Below are 20,700 nucleotides of genomic sequence, written 5' to 3' on the forward strand. Positions count from 1 at the left end.
TTACACATAGTTCGTGGCTCGTGCGTGTCCTCATGCCTCCGGCTGGGGACTCGATCGCGTAACGATTCTCTCAGGTGTGTGCACCGAGAAGAATTATTCAAACATTTATCGTACCGAGAGTGATATAGAGTTTAGCCGCGAAAAGCAAATTTTAAAGGAAATCAAAAAAGCAGAAAAAAGGTATTGCAAAGCAAAGCGAGCAATAATCTTTTTTCGAAATATGTTTTAAAAGAAAAACCAATACATGTTTCAATATTTAACCAACAAATACTTTCGTATTTGCATGTAATATAGAATACAACATGGAATATAATATAGAATATGATATAAAAAAATAATAAAATTTTTTGTAAATTAAATTTTATAAATTTGTTTGAATTAAGGATTCTCTTTTTTATTTCTCTCTCTCTCTCTCTCTCTCTCTCTCTCTCTCTCTTTTTCTCTCTCTTTCTTTTGCGCTTTTTTAGGCTTAAGTGTCGAGATTTTTTTCTGGAACTTTATTACTCTGTCATTTTAAATCTCCGTTACAAAAGTCTCGTTCTATCTCGCGTCTGTATATTTAGCTTTAGTCCAGAATTCTAAATCGCACAGCACTCGAGTGTATTATTTTGCCATCCTGTGGATTGCCATAGGAAGACTCGCTCAAAAGCCGAGCGCGTTTGAAGCGAGAGCAATGTAAAATTTATAGATCGTAGAGCCAGCGTAAGAGGCTTAACTTTTCGAGCGATAATACTTCACTAGTAATAGGTCGGGAGCCGGATTCACGTAATAATGCGATTACTGATATCGGTTGCAACGAGTAGGGAGAGCCGAATTTAAACTACAATTATCCGCCGCTATGAGATACCGTAGAGTGCAACGCATGTGATAACGTTAGGCATGATGCCGATACTCTCACGTACAATACAGGGGGAAAAAGAATTTTTTCGTGAATGTTCCATGGTTATAAAAGTATTAGAGATTTTTCGCCAGGCCGTCCATTAAGGTGTTTACAGAACGACGGGAGCTTTGTAACTTTCTGCAGGCAGGAAAAGCAGTTAATGAGGATGCAAATTTAATCCGTCCGGAAGAAATTTCATTTTCCGCCAGTCTCGACAAATAATTTGTCGTGGCTCGATGAATCTTATAACTTTTAACGTCATTGGTGGTTATTAAAACCCTTTCGTTCTTTCTTGCAACAGACAACTAAGGATATCGATAAAGTTTGATTAGTAACCAGCAATGCAATAGCAATTACAGATTTTCAATTGTAGATGACTAAATCGTAACTTTACGGTATCAATTGAGGAAAAGAGATTCTTCAGATATTTACACGATTATTTCCTCAAAGAATTTGATTATCGCAAGATAGCTTCATAAATGTTAAAAGTAATTAAGGAAATATAAAATGTGCAGATTGTTATGTAATATTTCATTACGCTGGCTAGTACGTGAAAAAAATAAGAGAAAAATTATATGATATGAGAAAAATTATATAATTTGTCTCAGTTTCAATAAAAAAACAATTCATCCGTGGATAATCTCCCATAGCGATTGATCGTAAACAGCAACCATGGCGCATACCATGATACGCGCGTTTGTTTGGCGATCTTGCTATTATCATCGCTGTTGTATTCACCCTCGAGTTTATTCGTGGTCTTGCAGGCGGAAAGGTCGATTGTGGTGGATACCCGCTTTTGCGCGAGTTGTTTAATTAATCCGCCACCTACAAAATTCCTCGCGACCACCCCGCTCGTTTCCCCTGCTGCGAGCTCGTAAAATCTCGTTACGTGTGCTCGTCAAAAGTTTTTAATTCGCGCATCGCACGGATATCGAACATGTCGCAGCGCGAAATATGCGAGCTTACTAACGGGGTCGGACGTTTAGAACGTTTCGCGCCATAATTTCCTTGATTAAGCCGAGATACGTGGCGGATTGCCAAGAAAGGGCGGCGTACCTCGACCTCTCCGTCCGTTCCCCCAGGGGTAGTCGACGAGTGTCCGTTCGCTCGTAAATAACATCGCGAATTAAGCGTGTAATTTCCACGCGAATTACGAGCGGGCGCCGCGGTACCCTCCCCCCCCCCCCTTGTCGGCTCTATCCGCGATACTTTTATTACTGTAAAAACGCGCGTTGCAAAAAATTTACGATTGCCCAATGTGTGGCGCGACAAACCATGAAACGTGCCGCCCGTATCCGGATGACGAATGTTTAATATATCGAAATCTCCGCTGGGAAAATCAGTCAATATGGGTGAAATTAGTCATTTCACGAACAACCTGTTTCAAATGCAGCTGAACAAATAAATGATCTTTATTAGAACGGAAATACAGATACCACCAAACACAATTGAGCGAAATAATATTAATTAATAAAAATTCCGACATTCCGGAATGTCATTAATGTTTTTACAACTTTCTGTGTAGTGTAGTAAGCTTATTTATGGTGCGAATTATTGTGAAGTTATATTTTTATCGCATGCAATTTAATATTCCATTTTGTGCCTCGCTTTTAAGATATTAAACATCAATGACAACGGTGGATATGGGGATTTCGGCGATATTTCATTGAAGGTTTTGAATACATGTATGAGACCGAGTACGCATCTGTTCCTCCTGATTGATGAAATAGATTGCGCCTTTGTGACACGCACCTGCGTCTACCACATTCGTTCACGTTCTATTTTGGATTTTCCTTAGGCACATATTGCGAGGTATAGAAGATACATTACTTTTTCAGAATGGATGTTCCGCTTGTTTCGTAATCTTACTGCTAGCACGCGATAAAATATCGTAGTATTTTCATTTTTCGTTCGTGTAATAATGACAGATGAAAACTTAATATAGATTTATGTTAAGGTTTATTTTTGTATCATGCTTTTTATGCGAATCGTTTTAATTTTTCATTTCTAATTTCATAAATTTTTCATCGCGAAAATAATTAATGTTTTGTACACATTATTATTCTATATATTCTTTTCTAGTTTAGTTAAATATTTAATTAAAACTATAAAACTATTAAACAAGACTAAAAAATAATAAATTTTTTATAATATTTTCAGTTTGTATATATGTTAAAGCAATATACATACCATTATGAAAAATATATACTTTTTTCTTCTACGAAGATATATTTTAAAATATCATATATTTCATAAATGTTTTAACGTGATAATGATATAAACGTTTTAAATATAAGTTATCAACTTTTCCGCTATTTTTTCACGCGATTATCAACTTTCCTCTGCGGTGAATTTTTATTATTGCATAATGTTGAGAAAAGCTATTTGCGTTGGAAGCTCTTGACTCGTTAATGAGACAGACTATTTAATAAACGCATCTGCGTTAATTACAGAAATATGCTCGCTGGTATCAATCATGTTTTATTATTACGCATTTCATTTCGCGTAAAGAATGCACGATAACATTTGATATTATTTATAGATAGTTATGATGTTTGAAACAGTTCAATGCATCTAAACAATCATATATATGACGTGTGTAAGGTATATTGACGACTATTTTTTTGGTATGCGGTCGTTACGTAGCCGTGAAAAAAGGAATCCGCGAAAATATTTGCATTATTTTCATCGTCGAGAGAAATGACGACGTATTTTCCAAAAGCTGCTTAAAGTTTGGACGTGGGTAATTTGTTCTTCAAAGTTCCGTTTCATAAACTCCTCCGTTCTTCCCGTCATTTCCTCAGTCGTTTCCAGAAAGGAAGAGGAGGGGAGGGAAGGGTTGCAAATAATTAAACCAAGCGTAAAATTCGAATTTTTGCTGCACTCGCCCGATGTAGAAAAAGTGCATAAAATGCCAGAACACAACGTGACACTACGTGTCAGTTTCGCAGGCAGTCCGTGCTCGTTAAAACGGCACGACGAGAGCCGCGACCTCGTGGATCTCTCCTGCAGCCGCTTTTTCCCTCTGTCGCTGCCGTTTATTGCGCGCAACAGCGTTGATAGTGCGCGAAAACAATCCTTTTGAACGGGCCGGCAAAACATTCCGCTTGTCGATGGATGTTACGCGGCTGCGACGAGCCGTGCGCACGCGTTACGCGAATTCGGCGTCGTTGCACCCAAATAAAAAAACATCCGAAAGCTTTTGCGCGATATTTGCCGGGTACTATAATTGCCTTAAAGGTTTTACACGGTTTGCTCGCGCTGCGTGCGTATCCTGACCATTCGAGACAGGATTGACAATTTTTAACTGGTTTCATAGTTAACTTTAAAATATTCTTTTTTCGTAGATTGCATTTTTTTTCATCCGTAGAAATTTATTCCAAGTTCTATTTTATTGAAAGATTGGTTTTCTTTATTGGTTGTTATCTTCTGTAATTCAATCCTGAAAGAGATTATTTAGAAATATTTAGACAGAATGTACAGAAATGTATTTCGTATAAAATTGACAGAAATGTATTTCGTATAAAATTATAAATATATATATTATTTTTAATTTGTTAAAAATATGTTGTTACATTATTTTACATTTTTGTAGAAGTGTTGCTCAAATGAAAATTTTTAAATCTCTTATTTCAGTAAGGATAGAACACGTTTTTATTGTAACTATCTATTTTGAAATCTGTGGCCGTTTGTTCTAAAATTACCCTATTACTTCACTGTGCTCCAAGAGACTAACTTCGAGTGGCGTGATAAAGTCATTCGCGCTCTCTTTCTTTCCAAGTTCAGCCCTGAAATCTATTAAAGAAGTCGTCGGCCGACACACGTCGCAATCCTCGCAAGTCGTTTCACGCGTCGTTTGTTCGCACCTGCTCGAGCGGAAAGAAAAAGAGCAGCGAACGACGTGATGCGCTTGACGGACAGATGCGATGCGACTGGCGCAAAGCGACTGCATCTCGCGGCGATAACTGCGTCCCGTCCGACGCCTCGCATCCCTCACACTTTCCATTTTTTATGACACTCCACAACCCGATGGAGGCGCCCACCGCAGAGCACGGGAACGCGAGGGGGGGACTCTATGGAGCCGATCTCGAGGGCGAACGTGTGCGCGAGAGGTCGCAGGTATTTCCAATTTCACAGAGCGTGGGTTAACGAGGCCCACGAGGGGTGGAGAGAAGTTAGGGCAACCACCCTGCGTAACTTCCCTACCCACTGCCAAAACTGACGCCAACGTCGGGCACCAGCGAGCGCTCTCGTTCCCAGTGCATCCCTTTAAACGCGGCTACCCCGCATGACCGGGGGTTCCGGCACATTACCTTCGCTGATTACCAAGCCCGCCCCGCGGAGTATGTCACCCAGTCACCCTCGAGACACATACCTTTCGAAATACGGCGACCCTTCCGCAGGTACGCTGTGTCTACTGAGCTAGGCATTACTCGAGAAAATAGAAACGAGAGCAAACTTGAAAGCTCAATTGACTCATTATATGGTAGTTCGATACATTTTAAACGTGCAAATTTGATGATAAAACTTGAAAGGGAGATCATATATAATAATATTTCATTTCATGCTGAAATAAAAGTAGAATAATGAGAAATTAACGAATTGATTTTAATTAAATTTCTTTCGGAAAATCATTTCTACATTTAAAACATATAGCATGTATGATAGCAATATTAAATTATTATGAATATTTTTATGTCGCAGGGCAGCGCAAAAACTGAATTTGTCGTCGAGCCCGCATCGGAGACGACGTTCCGGCGACGAAAACATCGGTCCTGACGAGTTGCCCATTTTTCCCAATGGATACGCCGCACTCCTTCTCAAATCACCACCTCCGGCACCACCCGCCCTTCTCAGGAGGATAGGCGTAAAGGAGCTCACCGGGGTCGGCAAGGTAAGCCCTTATCGATATCGCAGCCTGAGGCGCGACAAAGTTTCAGTCACTACTTCTGAAAATACCCGATCATGAATTTCTCCAGCCGATCGCTTCCATCAGCAACGATGAAATTCATATAGACATCTTTCGTCTGAATATTTAACCGTATATATAATTGCTTTTTTTATATAAAATTACCGAAGATAAATTTAACATAAAATAAAAGACATTTGTACAGATCTAAAATTATATTTAAATTGAAAAAAAATGTTTGAAATAAATAATATAATAATATTACTTATATAACATTTTAAAAACCCGATTTTTATAAAGGAATAGGGATATGTTAAATACAACTAAAAAAAAATTGTTAAACAAGTTAAATCTGAAAATCCACTTTTTGCGATCGCAAAATAAATCGCTTTCGTCCGAATTAATCAATCAAATACGTGTACCGTGTACACGTTGCATGATAACAACGTCTGCACCTCGATAGGATTTCCGCATAGTTTAATCAGGACAGAAGAGCCCGCGGTAGACTTTTGCCTAGCTGTCTGATCCGGAAGCACGGTCGACTTCCGCTCGTTTCGTTTATGCGGCGCTTACCGTAAATCCATGGCCGCTCAATTCTGCCGTAAGGGGAAGAACGTGGGCCCCAGTAGCTTTCCAGCGGAATTTCGTCTTATGTGCACGCTACCTCTACGTGCGTGTATGCGGGAGAAAACAATTACAAGCAAGCACGCAACGACGTATCTTTAATATAGGCAAGTGTGCCTACAACGTACAACGCGCGCATCCACCAGCCAAGTGAGAATACACGTTGTACATGCATTTGCATAACACATGGGAGTGACGTTGACCAAAATCTAGACAGCATAATAAAAAAAGCTATCTTGCGTTTTTGCACATTACACCCTTTTTTCTCTTTTTTTTTTTTTTTTTTTTTTGTTTGATACAGTGGATTAAAAGAATGAGAAATTAGTTTTTCATGTATAAGTACATATCTTCTTTAATATGCATATTTTACATTTTTCAATTTGCCGAAATCTCTTGAAATCTTTTGATGAGTATTACTAAATTCCATATTATTGTTTTGTCGCGATAAAATATAGATTAATAATTTTAATTCATGAGCATAATTCATAGCGTATATTTTTATCGCTAGTTTTTCCAGTCGTAACAACATGCGATTGCACGATCGTTCGTTTTTGGATGATGCTGTATACGTTTGGATCTACGCGCGCATACAAATCTTCGTGTGGGCATGCGATTTGAAATGCAGATGAGCGTCTCGCATTGCTATAAACCGCCTGAGTGCCGCCACTATCCTGCGCCCTTCGAAACTACAACCCTTTCGCTGTTTCCATTCTCCGTTCATTGGCGAGAGAAACAGAGAGCGAGCGAGAGACAGAGAGAATGAAGGGGAGTGGGAGAGAAGGGAGGCAGGCGTCGAATATCCGGTTTAAACTATCAAACTGGATATCCGTAACGGAAGCTCTCGGAAGCGGTCCCAAGTTCGCCAAACGCTCTCGAAACGCGAATAGAGATGCCGAAGATAGAGATTGGGTGGAGCAAATCGAGCTGTTGGGGAGCTCTCTCGACTTTCAATCGCGCTTGCAGATTGCGACTTGCGCTGATGTAGCAAGGTTGCGTGTATATTTCCAACATCCGTAGGTACTTTATCTGCATGCAAGTTGTTTCTACAAACATTTAACATTTGTATCTACACAAAGTATTATGTGTTCTACAATAGAAACTATATAGGATAAACTTTTCTGAAATTTTAAACAAATTGGAAATAAAAAAATACTATTCTATATAAATTGCTTTTAAGGCTTTCACGGTTACTATTTTCAAAAAAGTAAATATTTTTACGGGTATTATCCGTATTATTGTGCATTGTTGAATGTCAATCAAGGCGAGGAGCAGCCTAATACAGAACTGCAATGTTCACGAAACGTTGGCATTCAACAATGCATAATACACGGATAATACCTATAAAAATATTTACTTTATTCTATAAATTTATAGAAATAAGATAATAAAACTGAATATGTCTTTACGAATATTTTATATATATATATATATATATAAAACAGCTGTAAAAGAATACACTTCTTTTTCATTCTCGATTGGTCCATTGATCATTCATTGGTTCATTTAATTATCGATTTTATTGCATGCAGCAATTTATAATTTTATAAAAGGTGGTGTATTAAGTTTGCACGCGTGGCGAAGTGGAACAGGTTTGATCAGTATGTTGATGAAGATGAAGTCGGACGAAACGAACCGAGTTTCGCATATAATCTCCAGAGTATACGGACGCGGTGTGCTTAAATATTTGCGCGAGGGATAACGACGAGGATCATGTGCCGACGACAAAGCGATTTGGTCAGTCTGAGCGTAGCTGTCCGTATTTTCTAGCGCGCGAGAAATGCATTTTGTATGTGGGAAAGAGGACACGATATGATGAACAGTAAATTTCTCCACGGTACTTAATTATGATCAAGTTATACAGAATATATAAGGTTTGCGTCAAGCCTTATAAGCGTCTTTGAAAATTTGTAATCAGCTTTTCCTTTATAAAAAGTTGAATTAAAATATAATTAAAAAGTTGGATTTAATTAAATTTATTTATTTTATATATATAAAATATAAATTTAATACACATATAAAATATCTTCTGAAGAATAATGTTCCCGACAGCATTTTTTCGAAAAGTATTAAAATTTAAATCCATTGAGTGATTCAAATAAAAAATTTATAATCGATTTAGAACGGAAATATAATTTTTACTTTGTACGCTTAATCGTCAGAACTCTTTTCGAAACATATTAGGAATTATAAAAATCTTTAGGGAAAAGCTAGGAAGCTATCAATCATAAATTCGAAAAATGAGATACTTCACGGAAGCAACGTTTCTTCTGAAGTATAAATTCAACGAAGATTGCCTCAATAATTTATGATGAGATTTTTGATCGTCGTACGATCTTACTGCTCTTCGACAACCACGGACTGATTTTCTTGCTGTCGGAGAGGATCCTGAGGGAGCTTAACGCGGTCGGGTCTCAGAAATTTCCGGCAAAGCATGGGCCACAGTGTAGTATTACATGAAAGGGATGCTCGTTACGTTTTGAGACGCGCATCCCCCAATGGAATAAAAGCCGGCGGCTGTGCCATCGCGCAACCAGCGACCCGACAGAGAGAATTGTTTTTCGAATTAATTTGTCAGAAATAACGGCTTATTGTTTACCGACGGACGAGGCTAATTAAAGTAGAGAAGCGGAGGCGGCGACTACAGAAAGATGCGGAACTAAAGCACCGGCGTTTCTTCGGTGGATATCCGCCATATTGTTACGCGAAGAACTTCGCTGAGAACTAAGTCGCTCGCTTTTCCATTTCTCTCATTTCCTTCGTGCGGTATCCTTTAAAAGGAAATATCCTTCAGCGGGAAATAAAGTTTGCCTACTGAAAGCACCAACGCTAAGCGCGTTTGACTCGCATTAATTAACGGGCTTTTCCGCAATCTGATGTCGACTTCTTGGATTTCGGATTATTCAACTCCTCGATTATCTACCTATTTCCATGATAAATTTGTTACGCGAAATTAAGAAAGAAATTAAGAAATTTAACAAATTTCTTTTTAGTTTGCGCAAAACTGAATTCTTTATAACTACTATATTATTTATAACGCATTTTTTTCATTTTACATTGTTTTTTTCTTTTTCGTATGATTCATGTTGCCATAACATGGTAGATAATTTTATAATTAACATTTATAGTTCCTTTGCCGAATACTCTAGATGCTCTTTGAATAGATTGAACATATTTTATGATTATTTTATGATTTTTCTTCCAAAAGTTATTAGACATGAATCGAGTGCATTAGTAGTTCTTTAAATTATACTTTAAATTATATATGTCGTAGTCTCATAAATAAATCCTAACTTATCACTGGTAATTACCGCTTTCATAACAAGCGATGAATATATGTGAAAACTGCTTCATGAGACATCTGTTGGATATTTAGTATCCTCGTCAGAGAGAGAAAGAGAGAGAGAGAGAGAGAGATGCGAGTTATTCGCGCAAAATGGAGGATGCGTGCTTTGGCATGGCTTCGTTTTCGTTTAGAAGACGAGTTGTCTGCAACTGGTCGCTTGCACTAGCTTTCTAAGCTCGTCGTTTGAACGCGTTTTGCTAGAATGTCAGAGGGACTTTAGAGCCGCCGCAATCCCGTTCCCTTTCCATCTCCATTTCTGTTTCTGGCGGTACTTTCTGTCTGTTCTGTCCAGCTTCCAATTTATAGCTTAGTCTATCGCGACGTGTCATTTCACAACCAGAGACGCGACAAAGCTGCAATATTATATCAATAGTGACTCAAATATCTCAACGCGAGCATCGTGCGGCGAGATACATGAATAGAATTACTTCGAACATTACGATACGTCAAACAGACGATGAACTTTAATGTAATAAGTATTATCTATCTTGATAAAGTTGACAGAAGAAATAGAATATAGAATTTGCTTCCAATTTAATTTCCATTTTTATTCTCTTTCATTTGAATAATTTCTTAAATTCGTAATTTTTATTATTCGTAATTTTTATTCTCAAGTCTTAAGTCATATTCCTTATTTTTCTACATTACTATTTGTTTGAAAATTAATATTAATTTTTTAAAACGCAATTTTTTTATATAAAAAGAGTTATTTAAACATAAATACTGAAGCAAAGTTGCTACAAATTTTAATTAAATATTTCATTATCGGATAAATGATTTGATATAATAACTTAAAATAATAATATGTTATATCTCATTCGCTCGTCTTTATCTGTTATTATTGTATTATTGTATTGTATTGTATTGTATTGTATCTGTTATTATTGTAAGAATTATTTGATCAATCCATTTAGCAAGTACACAATGAAATCTCGAGATTCGTTTCCGTCTTTAGATTATTTTCAGATCAATCACATCGAGATCAAATTTTAATTGAGAAAAAAAAGATGCGACAAGAGAAAAACTACATATACCATGAGATGGTATTATACCGCATATTCGAAAATGCAGGGTGGCAAATTTATGGGAAAGAATGTGATTTTGTGCGCAATATACAAAGCCATAGAAATCTCTCGAGAAATTGTCTCGTTGATTCGAGAAGAACGATAAGACAACTAATATGTACTCAATAACTTTCCAATAGAAACAGAAATACTCCATCATATATCTCGTATTTTACATTACGAAAATCTTTGATTTATGCAAGTATATATATGTTTTCTTCTCCATATATTTAAACTTCATAAAAATTATCACATGTGATTTTGTCACTAAAGAGAAAAAAATGCGAAAATTATTACATATTTTTTATTTACAAGAGGAAGAAGAAAGGAAGAAGTAAAATTTTTAATGTCGTACAAAACTCCATATATTTTTTCATTACACATAATTATACACAATTTAGCAGAATTATATGTCATAAGCAATAAACCATTAGCAATAGCACGCGAGGGAAAAATCGTTGCATGTTTCTTGATACTTCACGTAACGTTCGACGTACACGAGCTCTCGCTGATGCCGGTTGTCGATGAAAATAAACATCACGGAGATCAATTTCGCGTAGGCATTCGCAGCGAGTCTAATAAGCGATGTATTAGGAAATCTCTACGGGAATCTCTTATTTCTATCACGACGCGGACGCACGCGAGGATCGATCGGTTGCCGTTATTCTGACGTGCTGCCCCGGAGGTAGCGGCGAAAGGACATGCGCAATTTCATTCGAGGAAGCTGCTGACCAGAACTCGTCGCGGTCAGTGGTTTGAACCTACGCGTTTGCCGAGCTTTATTGAAATGTCCGGTCTTAGGCTCCCCCGTCTCGGCCGCGTCGTTACGAGCAAGACGAAAGGGAAGTCGGTCGCCCTAGACACCCTTCCTGACCCTAGAATGCCTAATGAGGACCTCTGATTTTACTCGAAGTCCTAGCCGGACGTCACACTTCGAATCCCAGCCAATCGTGCGTGGCATTAAGTACGGAGATCGAGTTTGGAGTTCGTTATTGTCGACGGTAGCCTTTGTATTTGCAAATTTATGTGACAACGGTGAAGATAAAAGATGATACACGAATGAAAATTAATCTTTTCAAACCCGAATTTCATTCATCATTGAAAGAAAATTCTATATTAGGTATTTAATGATTCCACGAATAAGTAAATTCAGAAAATTTTTAAAAATATTTTTATGCCTCATTTTTATAATTTTTTAACTGCATAATTATTCAGATATAATTGTTGAATAGAAATATATTATCTTTTTTCGTAATATTGTTTTTTTTTACCACTTAAATTTGTACAATTGAAATAAATTGTACTGAAAAGATTAATTCCACAGGCAAAAAGGAATTCCTCGTAAATTTTCGCATCATTTTTCGATCTTCTTATACGACACGATTTGCATTCTTGCTAATTTCGTTTTCTGCTCTAATACGTGGCGTTAACAAGGTTCCGTCGATGGGGTTATTTTAATAATGAATTAATCTAGGAGGCATTATACAGGCGTCAGGCAGAGGCGAAGCAAGGGTGTTTGCGGACAGTCCATGGGGACCATGTGGGCCACGTGGTACCCACAGGATAATTGGAGGTCACTGCGGTTTTAGGGACTCCTCGAGTCCCTCGCGAACTATTCTGGAGGAACACACCTAAATACGGACGACGCTCGACGCTTTGACTCGCATAATTATCCGGATTTCTGCTTCGATTTGCCATGCACAGTAATTAAGGAACGGCTATAGTGATATACTGCGCAAACCGCGATGTTATCACCGAACGATTAAACGTATTTTATGATTACGATGGTAGTAGATTCGCGAGTTTATAAGCATTAATTCCGATAATATAAACATTTTTTAAATTTCTTTTAATGGTATTTTATTCTATTATTCAAATAAAATATCATTATTGGGAGAACAAATTTAATGCATTATATGATAAAATGTATTTTTAAGAGAAAAACGTGACAGTTTTTTATTTCTTCTATTGTGTATTTAGTATAATTTCTGAATCAAATATTGAGATACCATTTTATTTTAAAATTATTGAAATGTATAAATCATAATTATGCCGAGTAAAAAAGTTTTTTATTTTATTTTTTTTATTATTAAAATTTTTATTCTTCTTCTTTAATTTATAATAGTGCAAAGTTTCGTTTTTTAAATAATTTGCTGTTTAAATCGGCTGCTATATTTATGGATATTTAAACGCAATTCTAACACGTGATTTATATACGTTCTAAAGATAGTACAAACGGCATTTAATTAGAGAAAAGGCTTCGATCGAACAGAAAGAAAGAGAAAATCAAATTAGCGATAGAAGGAAACTGCCAGTAAAGAAAAGATACGAGAAAAACCGTTTTGTTAGCTACCGCTATTATCGATTTGTGCTTTTTTACGAATGTCCCCACCACAAAAGAAACTCACCGCGATTAATGTTCTTTTACCCAGCCGTATTCTGTTACTCGTTATTTATGATCCGTCTAATGACTTTATTCAATTAGTAACGTATCAAGTGCAGATTTTACGATTATATCAAAAGGCTGATAACAATGCATTCTTTACTTTTGTATTTAATATTGTAATATTGCAACATTATTCAAATTGATTTTATTTTTATATATGCAATTAAAAAAATCAGCTTACATTCTCGTGAAATCTTTGTAGAAAAGAGAGAAAGAAAGAAAGTCTTTGAATGCTTAAATAATTTATATTCTAAAAAAAAAACTATCTTTTTAATTTACTTTTTTATATATGTAAATTCTTTGTCGAGGGATGTAATTTTATACAAGGATGTAATTTTATAAATAAAAATGTAATACGTTTAAATGTGATATTGCATCTAATTGAAATATAGGATTTGCGATGAGTCTGACGTCAAATATCGTTGACGGTTAACAATGCGTTTCATCAGGAGCTCTTCGTACGTCTTCTCATCGGTATTTAGCACGCGTAAAATCCACTGGGACAAATGTTTCAAAATGAATTCCTGTTTAATTTAGCTGCCGAGAAACCCATGCGTTTTCCCGTGAGATGCAACCGCTAAATAAACCAATTAATAATTATCACATGAGCCCATCTGACTCTGTGTCGATGGGGTCAATTCTATTTCACGATGGCGGTAAGAGTGAAACTTTTATACCTAAAAAGTTCTGTCATTGCAACCACGATAATCGTAATCGTTTGATACAGACATATCAATACATTGTTTTATATTAGGATAATGTCAGAGGATCAAAGAAATGTATATGTATGAAATATATGTTGTAGATGCAATTATTTCCGACACAGTATGAGTACCATACATTTGTATCGTATGTATGTTAATATCTCGATGCAAATTATTTGTAATTACAACATTTGATTAAACCGTTCGTAAACAAGATCACTGTTTAGATTATAGAGATATCATTATTAGCGCGACACGTAGTCGTTGAAATGCATGATTACATTAATTCGGGAAACCCACGCATTATTATGCTGTTATCCTTTTCTGATGAAACCAATATAATGCAAACAATGATAACAATACTAATTTCCATAGGAAGATGTTGAACATTAACACCAAATTGTATTTAAAATTCTGGAGGAAACGTGTAGTTGCATCATACATAATATGTATTCATTAGCCAACATATATTGTAAGATTAAATAGTTGTAGATGCAATTAGTTGCAATCGCTATCGGTATATTTGGAAGCTTATTTGATGATTTGGTAAAGTAGATCGTTTGCATTGCGCATACAGAAAGCGAGATTCCAGCCCTCAAGCGCATTAGTTCTTCGGTCCTTGTGTCCTGGGATCGACTGCGCCCACGAGATGCTCGTTTCCGAGGTCACCGTCATAATTACACGTTCTAAGCGACTTAACGAGCATCGGTACTATTAAATATACCGTCAGGTACCATCCCGCTGTCCCGAGATTAACTTGGGCTAAATGCGTGTGTAAGTTACGTTGCCGAAACCACTTTGCCTAAATAGCGAATCCATTAGTGTCTGTTTAGCGTAAAGTTAGCAGAGCGAATTAGTATTTGCGGAAGCTTTTGTTTGGCGATAAATGCATGATTCTGCAAGATATATACATGTCTGAAAAGCGTTATACGATAATTATTTTACGCAATAATAATTTGTTCGAAATTACTTGTCACTGCGGATAACGTGATATTTTTCAGAGAAACATTACTTATAAAGCATAAAATAAATGTCTACTCTCACAGAGATAGAAAGTGCAGTGAAGAAAAATTGCGTGCACGTAGAGAAAATTATTTGACGATGTTATCCGACAATAATAATCGGCGCGGCTTCGAAATTGAAGTACGGCTTCCGCATTAGATTTTCACTTTTCTCTCTCTTTCATTTCCTTTTCTCTCTCTCTCTCTCTCTCTCTCTCTCTCTCTTTCTCTCTCTCTTTCTCTTTCATTTTCCACTTTCCTCTCCTACTTTTATAACGCTTGCATTGCCTGCACTCTCTCACGCTTCACGTGCAATTCGAAAAAGTACCTTTGGCACGAGCGACGAATCGGTCTGCCCACTTTCTGTTTGCTCGGCCGATGAATATCTCAATGTAAACGGGACATGGTGAAACGGTGGAGCGTGCGCCATCCTCTGGGGGCTCGCACCACCGGACTATCGAGAAAATGCTGTTTAATTTTGGCGAACACGCTCGATCCGCGTCCAGCACTTCCGCTGTTTCACACTGTAGACGATCCGTCTGGGATAAGCAAACCACCGTGAGAAAGAAATCTCTATATTGGTCACTTCTACGACTCTAACATTCCATATCATTATCATCTCACGTACTCAAGAATTATAAAAAAAAAGAAATTGTATATTTATTTGTAATCGGATTACTCTTCTTTTAATATTGATTTTGATTGATAAAGAATTATATCTATGAAAATGTGATGTTAAATTACAATTGCCAGAAAATGCTTATTTCTCTCTTTTTATGAGTTTCAATTATTCTAGAAACTTAAATTATTATTTTGGAATTGCTTTATATTTTTAAATTTCTTTGAAAAAAAAATCGGAAAAAAGATAATATAGATAATATGAATACATGCTTCATAATTAGAATTTATTTATATCTGATTATTGTAAAATAAACTTTTTTTTTTTAATTCTTCTGATCAATACAGTGAATGACAATTTCCATGAGTGAGACTCAAAACAGAGAACCAAAAACTTGCAAACAAGAGAAATATTAGCTGACATGTCAGCTGTCAAACGTTCACACATGTCGTGACGATGCTCGCGGCGATACTCGGCCTTTCGATAACTCCCAGGAGAGCTCGTAGGATACCCTCTCTTTCGGTTTCTCCTGAGGACGCGGCGACGGCGGGGTGGCAGTGCTGGTTTAATAAATGTCCCTGACGCGTGGTCGGCAAGGGTACAAATCGCTTGGAACCGCAGACACAATGCTTAGTAATGGCGGCCGACGGGTTCGCGCAATGGGTCCCCCTTCCCCCTCGACATGGCAGGTTCCCCAGGTTACTATACCTCGCAATGCCCATCCGTTATGTTCCTTGAGCACTGCTGCTAGCCAGCATCAGTGCGTGCGCGCGTGCGATCACTGCGATTTGATTTCGACACAAATCGATGGACAAACGATCGTAATTAATCCCGGTCGTTGGCCCGCGGCGCGCCCGCCAGATGTTCGACCGGGGTCTATCGGAAACATCATCGTGTTGATACCTTAACACGGCGTTGCTCGTAATTCGAGGACATCAATTTGAGTGATTTGATCCGAGATAGCTAATTTAAACTTAGAGATATGGAAATAGAGTAAATTTGAGAAATTTCTTATTAAGAAGTATTATAGTGTCTGAAATATTTGAAGTATATTTAAGTTTTATTTTATCCTACATTATATTGGGGGTTTGGATTTTATTTCTGATATGAAATTGATCAGTGTTGTATATTCAGAGTTGTAACAAATAATTGAAACAAACAAGATATATATGTACATGCAAACTTCATTCAGAGATTTTTATTTAATGATTTTATGTAACTAAACTCTGATAGAGAGATATGAAAAACTCGAACTATATTTGTACTTATAAATTGTATTTTATTTATTTTTTTTTATTTTTTGTAATATAAAATTATTTTTCTTCTTTTTTTTTCTTATGTTCTATGTAATATGGCTTTGCAAATATTGTGAATCTTTTTTGAAACTAACAATATTGTATGTGATGTTTTATATATTTCATATATTTTCGCGTATAAAGTGTCGTCGCTGGATTTTACAAATGTATATACAGTTGAGATTTTGAATAAACAATGTTGTCGATGTTCACACATGCTGGTCCAGAATCCTTGAAGGATTCATGCACGACTGGTACGTGCTCCCGCATTCCCTTTGAATTTGTCTCTTGATGGTACTGCAGAGTCACATATTGCCGCGACAAGCCTCAGCAAGAATCTTATTACAGCCTGCTAGCCGGTACTGCGTAAAGATGGTCGAATTTCCGAGAATATATATGAAATATACTAAATCAATCTTGGGATTCATACTCTTAGCAGATGCGTACGATAAAATCGGAAAAATCGAGTTTCACTGATCTATTTATAACGACGGTGACGATGTGATCTCGCGAAATGTGGGAGTATCGACCGAATGATGGAAATACGTTTATAGATAAGTTCCTATTGCAATATTGCCTTTGGAATCTGTCGTAGCAATCCATCGGAGCGAACTGCAACTTCGTTTTCTTCTCTCTCCGGTTTTGAGCCCATATTACGAACTGCAAGTCTATTGGAAAATAAATTGATCCCGTTCGACTTCGACCACGACTTTGTTTATAGACTTATGGTCTCTTGTTTCGCGCTATGCTATCGCTGGAATTACCATTATTAGATATTGAAAGTATTGAATGAAACAAAATTATTGTGCCAATATATTTCTATTTATATTAATAATCTCATATTCTATTATTATTTTAACATTTGCTTCTGTACAAGTACAAAATTTTAGAACAATGACATTTAGTAAAAATAATATCAGAATTAAAACAATTTTTTTATTACAGGGATGAAAAAAATTCTCTTTTATTAAAATCTTTGTTATAAAAATTCTCTTTTATCTATCTCGTTATCAGTCTTCAAAGACAATGGCGAAATAAAAATAATTAAAAGTTAATTTGGATAATTCTTTGAAACTCTATCATATCAGATCTGAGAACAGTCCGCTGAACTTCCGCTGAACCAGATGCATAAAGTTGGATTAGTTGGAAAATTAATAGTTTACCGGTGGAAAACCATCGAAACGAACCCAGCCAAACGTAACAGAAGAACAGAGGGCTGCGAGACGAATGCGCACGAGGAGGGTAGCGAGGGGGAGGGACAGTGGAACGGAGGGAAAATTGCGTTGCGAACGAGTAACACGAGTCGTTAGTGGCTAATCCGCCATAGGGGACGAAGGGGACACGTTTCGGACCAGTAACGACGTGCACCAACCCCCTCCCGGATTGCGCGAGCTCAAGAGTTGCGCGAAAACAAGAGGACTGCTTTTTGAGGCTCGCGAGAGGAGGGTTTACTTCCGTAGATGAGTGACGAGAGGGTCGAGGGTGCAGGAAGAAGAGGGGAAGGGAATGCATGGAGGGCCCAACTGAGAGAGCACCAACCAACGTCGGGAGAGGGAGCTTTCTGTTGATTCAAGTGGGCACGTGATAAAAATGACAATGATGAGTTAATGCAATAACTGTGTACCTTCCGACCCTCGTTCGGCTGGTGTCTCACACATACAACCGCAGTGTATCGTCGGTGTGCAATCGTGCGTATAACGCACGCACATACACACACACACACACACACACACACACACACACACACACACACACACACACACACACGACGATGGTAGAATGATCGGACCATGACGACGACGACGTGTCGGTATAATTTTCAGGGAGAGAAGTTCCTCGACAGGCGCAAGCGATGATAAAGGCGACGCGTTAATTACCGATACAAGATTCAAATTTACGTGACTATCATGCCACAAGTTGAATTAACGATGGGATATCAAAAGTGGAGAAATTGACTTTAGTAACACGTAAGAAAATGATGCAGATAGATAAAATGGATATATTTGGAATAATACAATATTTAAATTAGCTATTTTTGGTTTTTTCATCCGATATCGTATTGATTGTCTAAATAATATTGCTTAATAATGATAAAATAAAACATTTTCTCCACATATTTTCTTTAAAGGCGGATAAATTTAGAATATTTTATGCAATAAAGATTTATTCACTTTTTTTTTTTTATATTTTCATTCATTCTTAATTTCCAATAATAATCGAAAATTCTTTTAAAATAGAATTCTAAGATTGAGAATAAAATTTTCTTATACATTTCTAAAATTTATCTGTTTATTTTCAATTATTTATAATTAGTATATATATATATATATATATATATATAAGATAATTGAAATATTTTATTGGAATATTTCATAATTTTGCAAATTATTTACAATTAATATTTTCCATTGACATTTAAAATACAATACGAAATCTCTAGCATTTTAGATTTATCATAGACACTATTGTAGCAAATTGACAGAACGATACACGTTACACGTAAAACTAATTGATTGGTATACGCTCCTCAATATATATATATATATATATATATATATATATATATATATATATACACGCGCATCCATTTCGCTACTGAATTCAAGCAAACCAGCCTTTGTAGAAGCAGATTGGGGTGGAACGAATGATCACCATTGCCGATGGAAACCGTATTCCTGGTATTTAGCGGCGACCGTTGCCAATTTACTTCGTGCGCACGATAAACCCAGCTGAACGGGATTAATGCCCGGCAACGGTTCCTCCCTGGTCCAGTATCGTCTATGTCACTTCACTAAGGATACTCTTCGAGCGAGAATTCCTTCCTTCGCCCTTCTTTCTTGCTGCAAACTACAATCCCTTACAGCGTTAGAACGTATCGCAACTCTAAACGTGCCGTAAATTTAAAGCTTTGAGATACGTCCGAAATACAAATCGTTCACCAATTCATTCTACTTTAAAACAAATAAAATTGTAGAAAGATACATTGGCGAAAAAAAGTACTCTGAAGTACTTTAAGAAGGAATACTTGTTCGACGAATGCACATGTATTTATCATAGATGTATTTATCATAGAATTATCTTAAGTTTTTTACAATATTGGAAGAGATTTTTCTCTCTCTATTTTCTTTTAATTTACAAGATATTTTTATAAACAATTCATTATCGTAAAATATTTCTCGCAATTCACATAATTCGTACCGATTAAACTCGGATTATAATCAAGCTTGATTATTAAAATGCGCGAGCTGGCGAGGGAATTATCAATTATGTACGACGAAATGGATTAACATAAATCGATCCCGTGATCGATTTGGTCGGAACATGTTATAATGGATTTGAGAAACTCTCGCGACATCATCTCGTGATACTGTCATGAGAAGTGCCATTGACCCCACGCCCAGGGTCCAGGTATATCAGTTTGGGTATTTATAAACGTTTATTTGCGTAATGGCTTTTTCATTTAAATTGCGAAGATGCATCGGCTGCACACCGAGTGATTCTCCCGCACCGCTCGCCTCCCTGATCACCTTTCGGAGTGACACACCGACCGCTTGGATTTCGTGGCTCGTGGATGTTTTCGGAGTTAATTGGCCGGTGGACAGGCGAACACTGCACCGGCCCGAGGTTCGCTGCATAATTAATCCCACCGTCGGCTGACCTCACGGTGCACATTGACTGCCGGTGCTCGCGCAATTCGAATGGCCGATAGCTGACCCTGTATGCATGATAGCCAACCAGCCGAAAACATCAACTTACATATTCAGTGGTCCGTTGTACTTGCTTGCAGTTTGCACTGATACACTGATAGCTTGACG

At 37.0% G+C, this 20,700-nt stretch overlaps 1 protein-coding gene across 2 annotated transcripts in view; it reads left to right on the forward strand.

Annotated features, from left to right (window-relative positions):
• Positions 1-20,700, forward strand: part of LOC105432315 (uncharacterized) — a 321,362-nt gene that overhangs the window by 209,555 nt on the left and 91,107 nt on the right. For both annotated transcript variants that reach the window (XM_089085420.1, XM_089085419.1), the window contains one exon: positions 5,585-5,774. In XM_089085420.1, the coding sequence (XP_088941546.1) occupies positions 5,585-5,774 (190 nt within the window). The remainder of the gene's footprint in view (positions 1-5,584; positions 5,775-20,700) is intronic.

The sequence above is a fragment of the Pogonomyrmex barbatus genome, unplaced genomic scaffold (assembly GCF_055798465.1).
Source record: "Pogonomyrmex barbatus isolate J1 unplaced genomic scaffold, ASM5579846v1 scaffold1, whole genome shotgun sequence".
Classification (NCBI taxonomy): Eukaryota; Metazoa; Arthropoda; class Insecta; order Hymenoptera; family Formicidae; genus Pogonomyrmex; species Pogonomyrmex barbatus.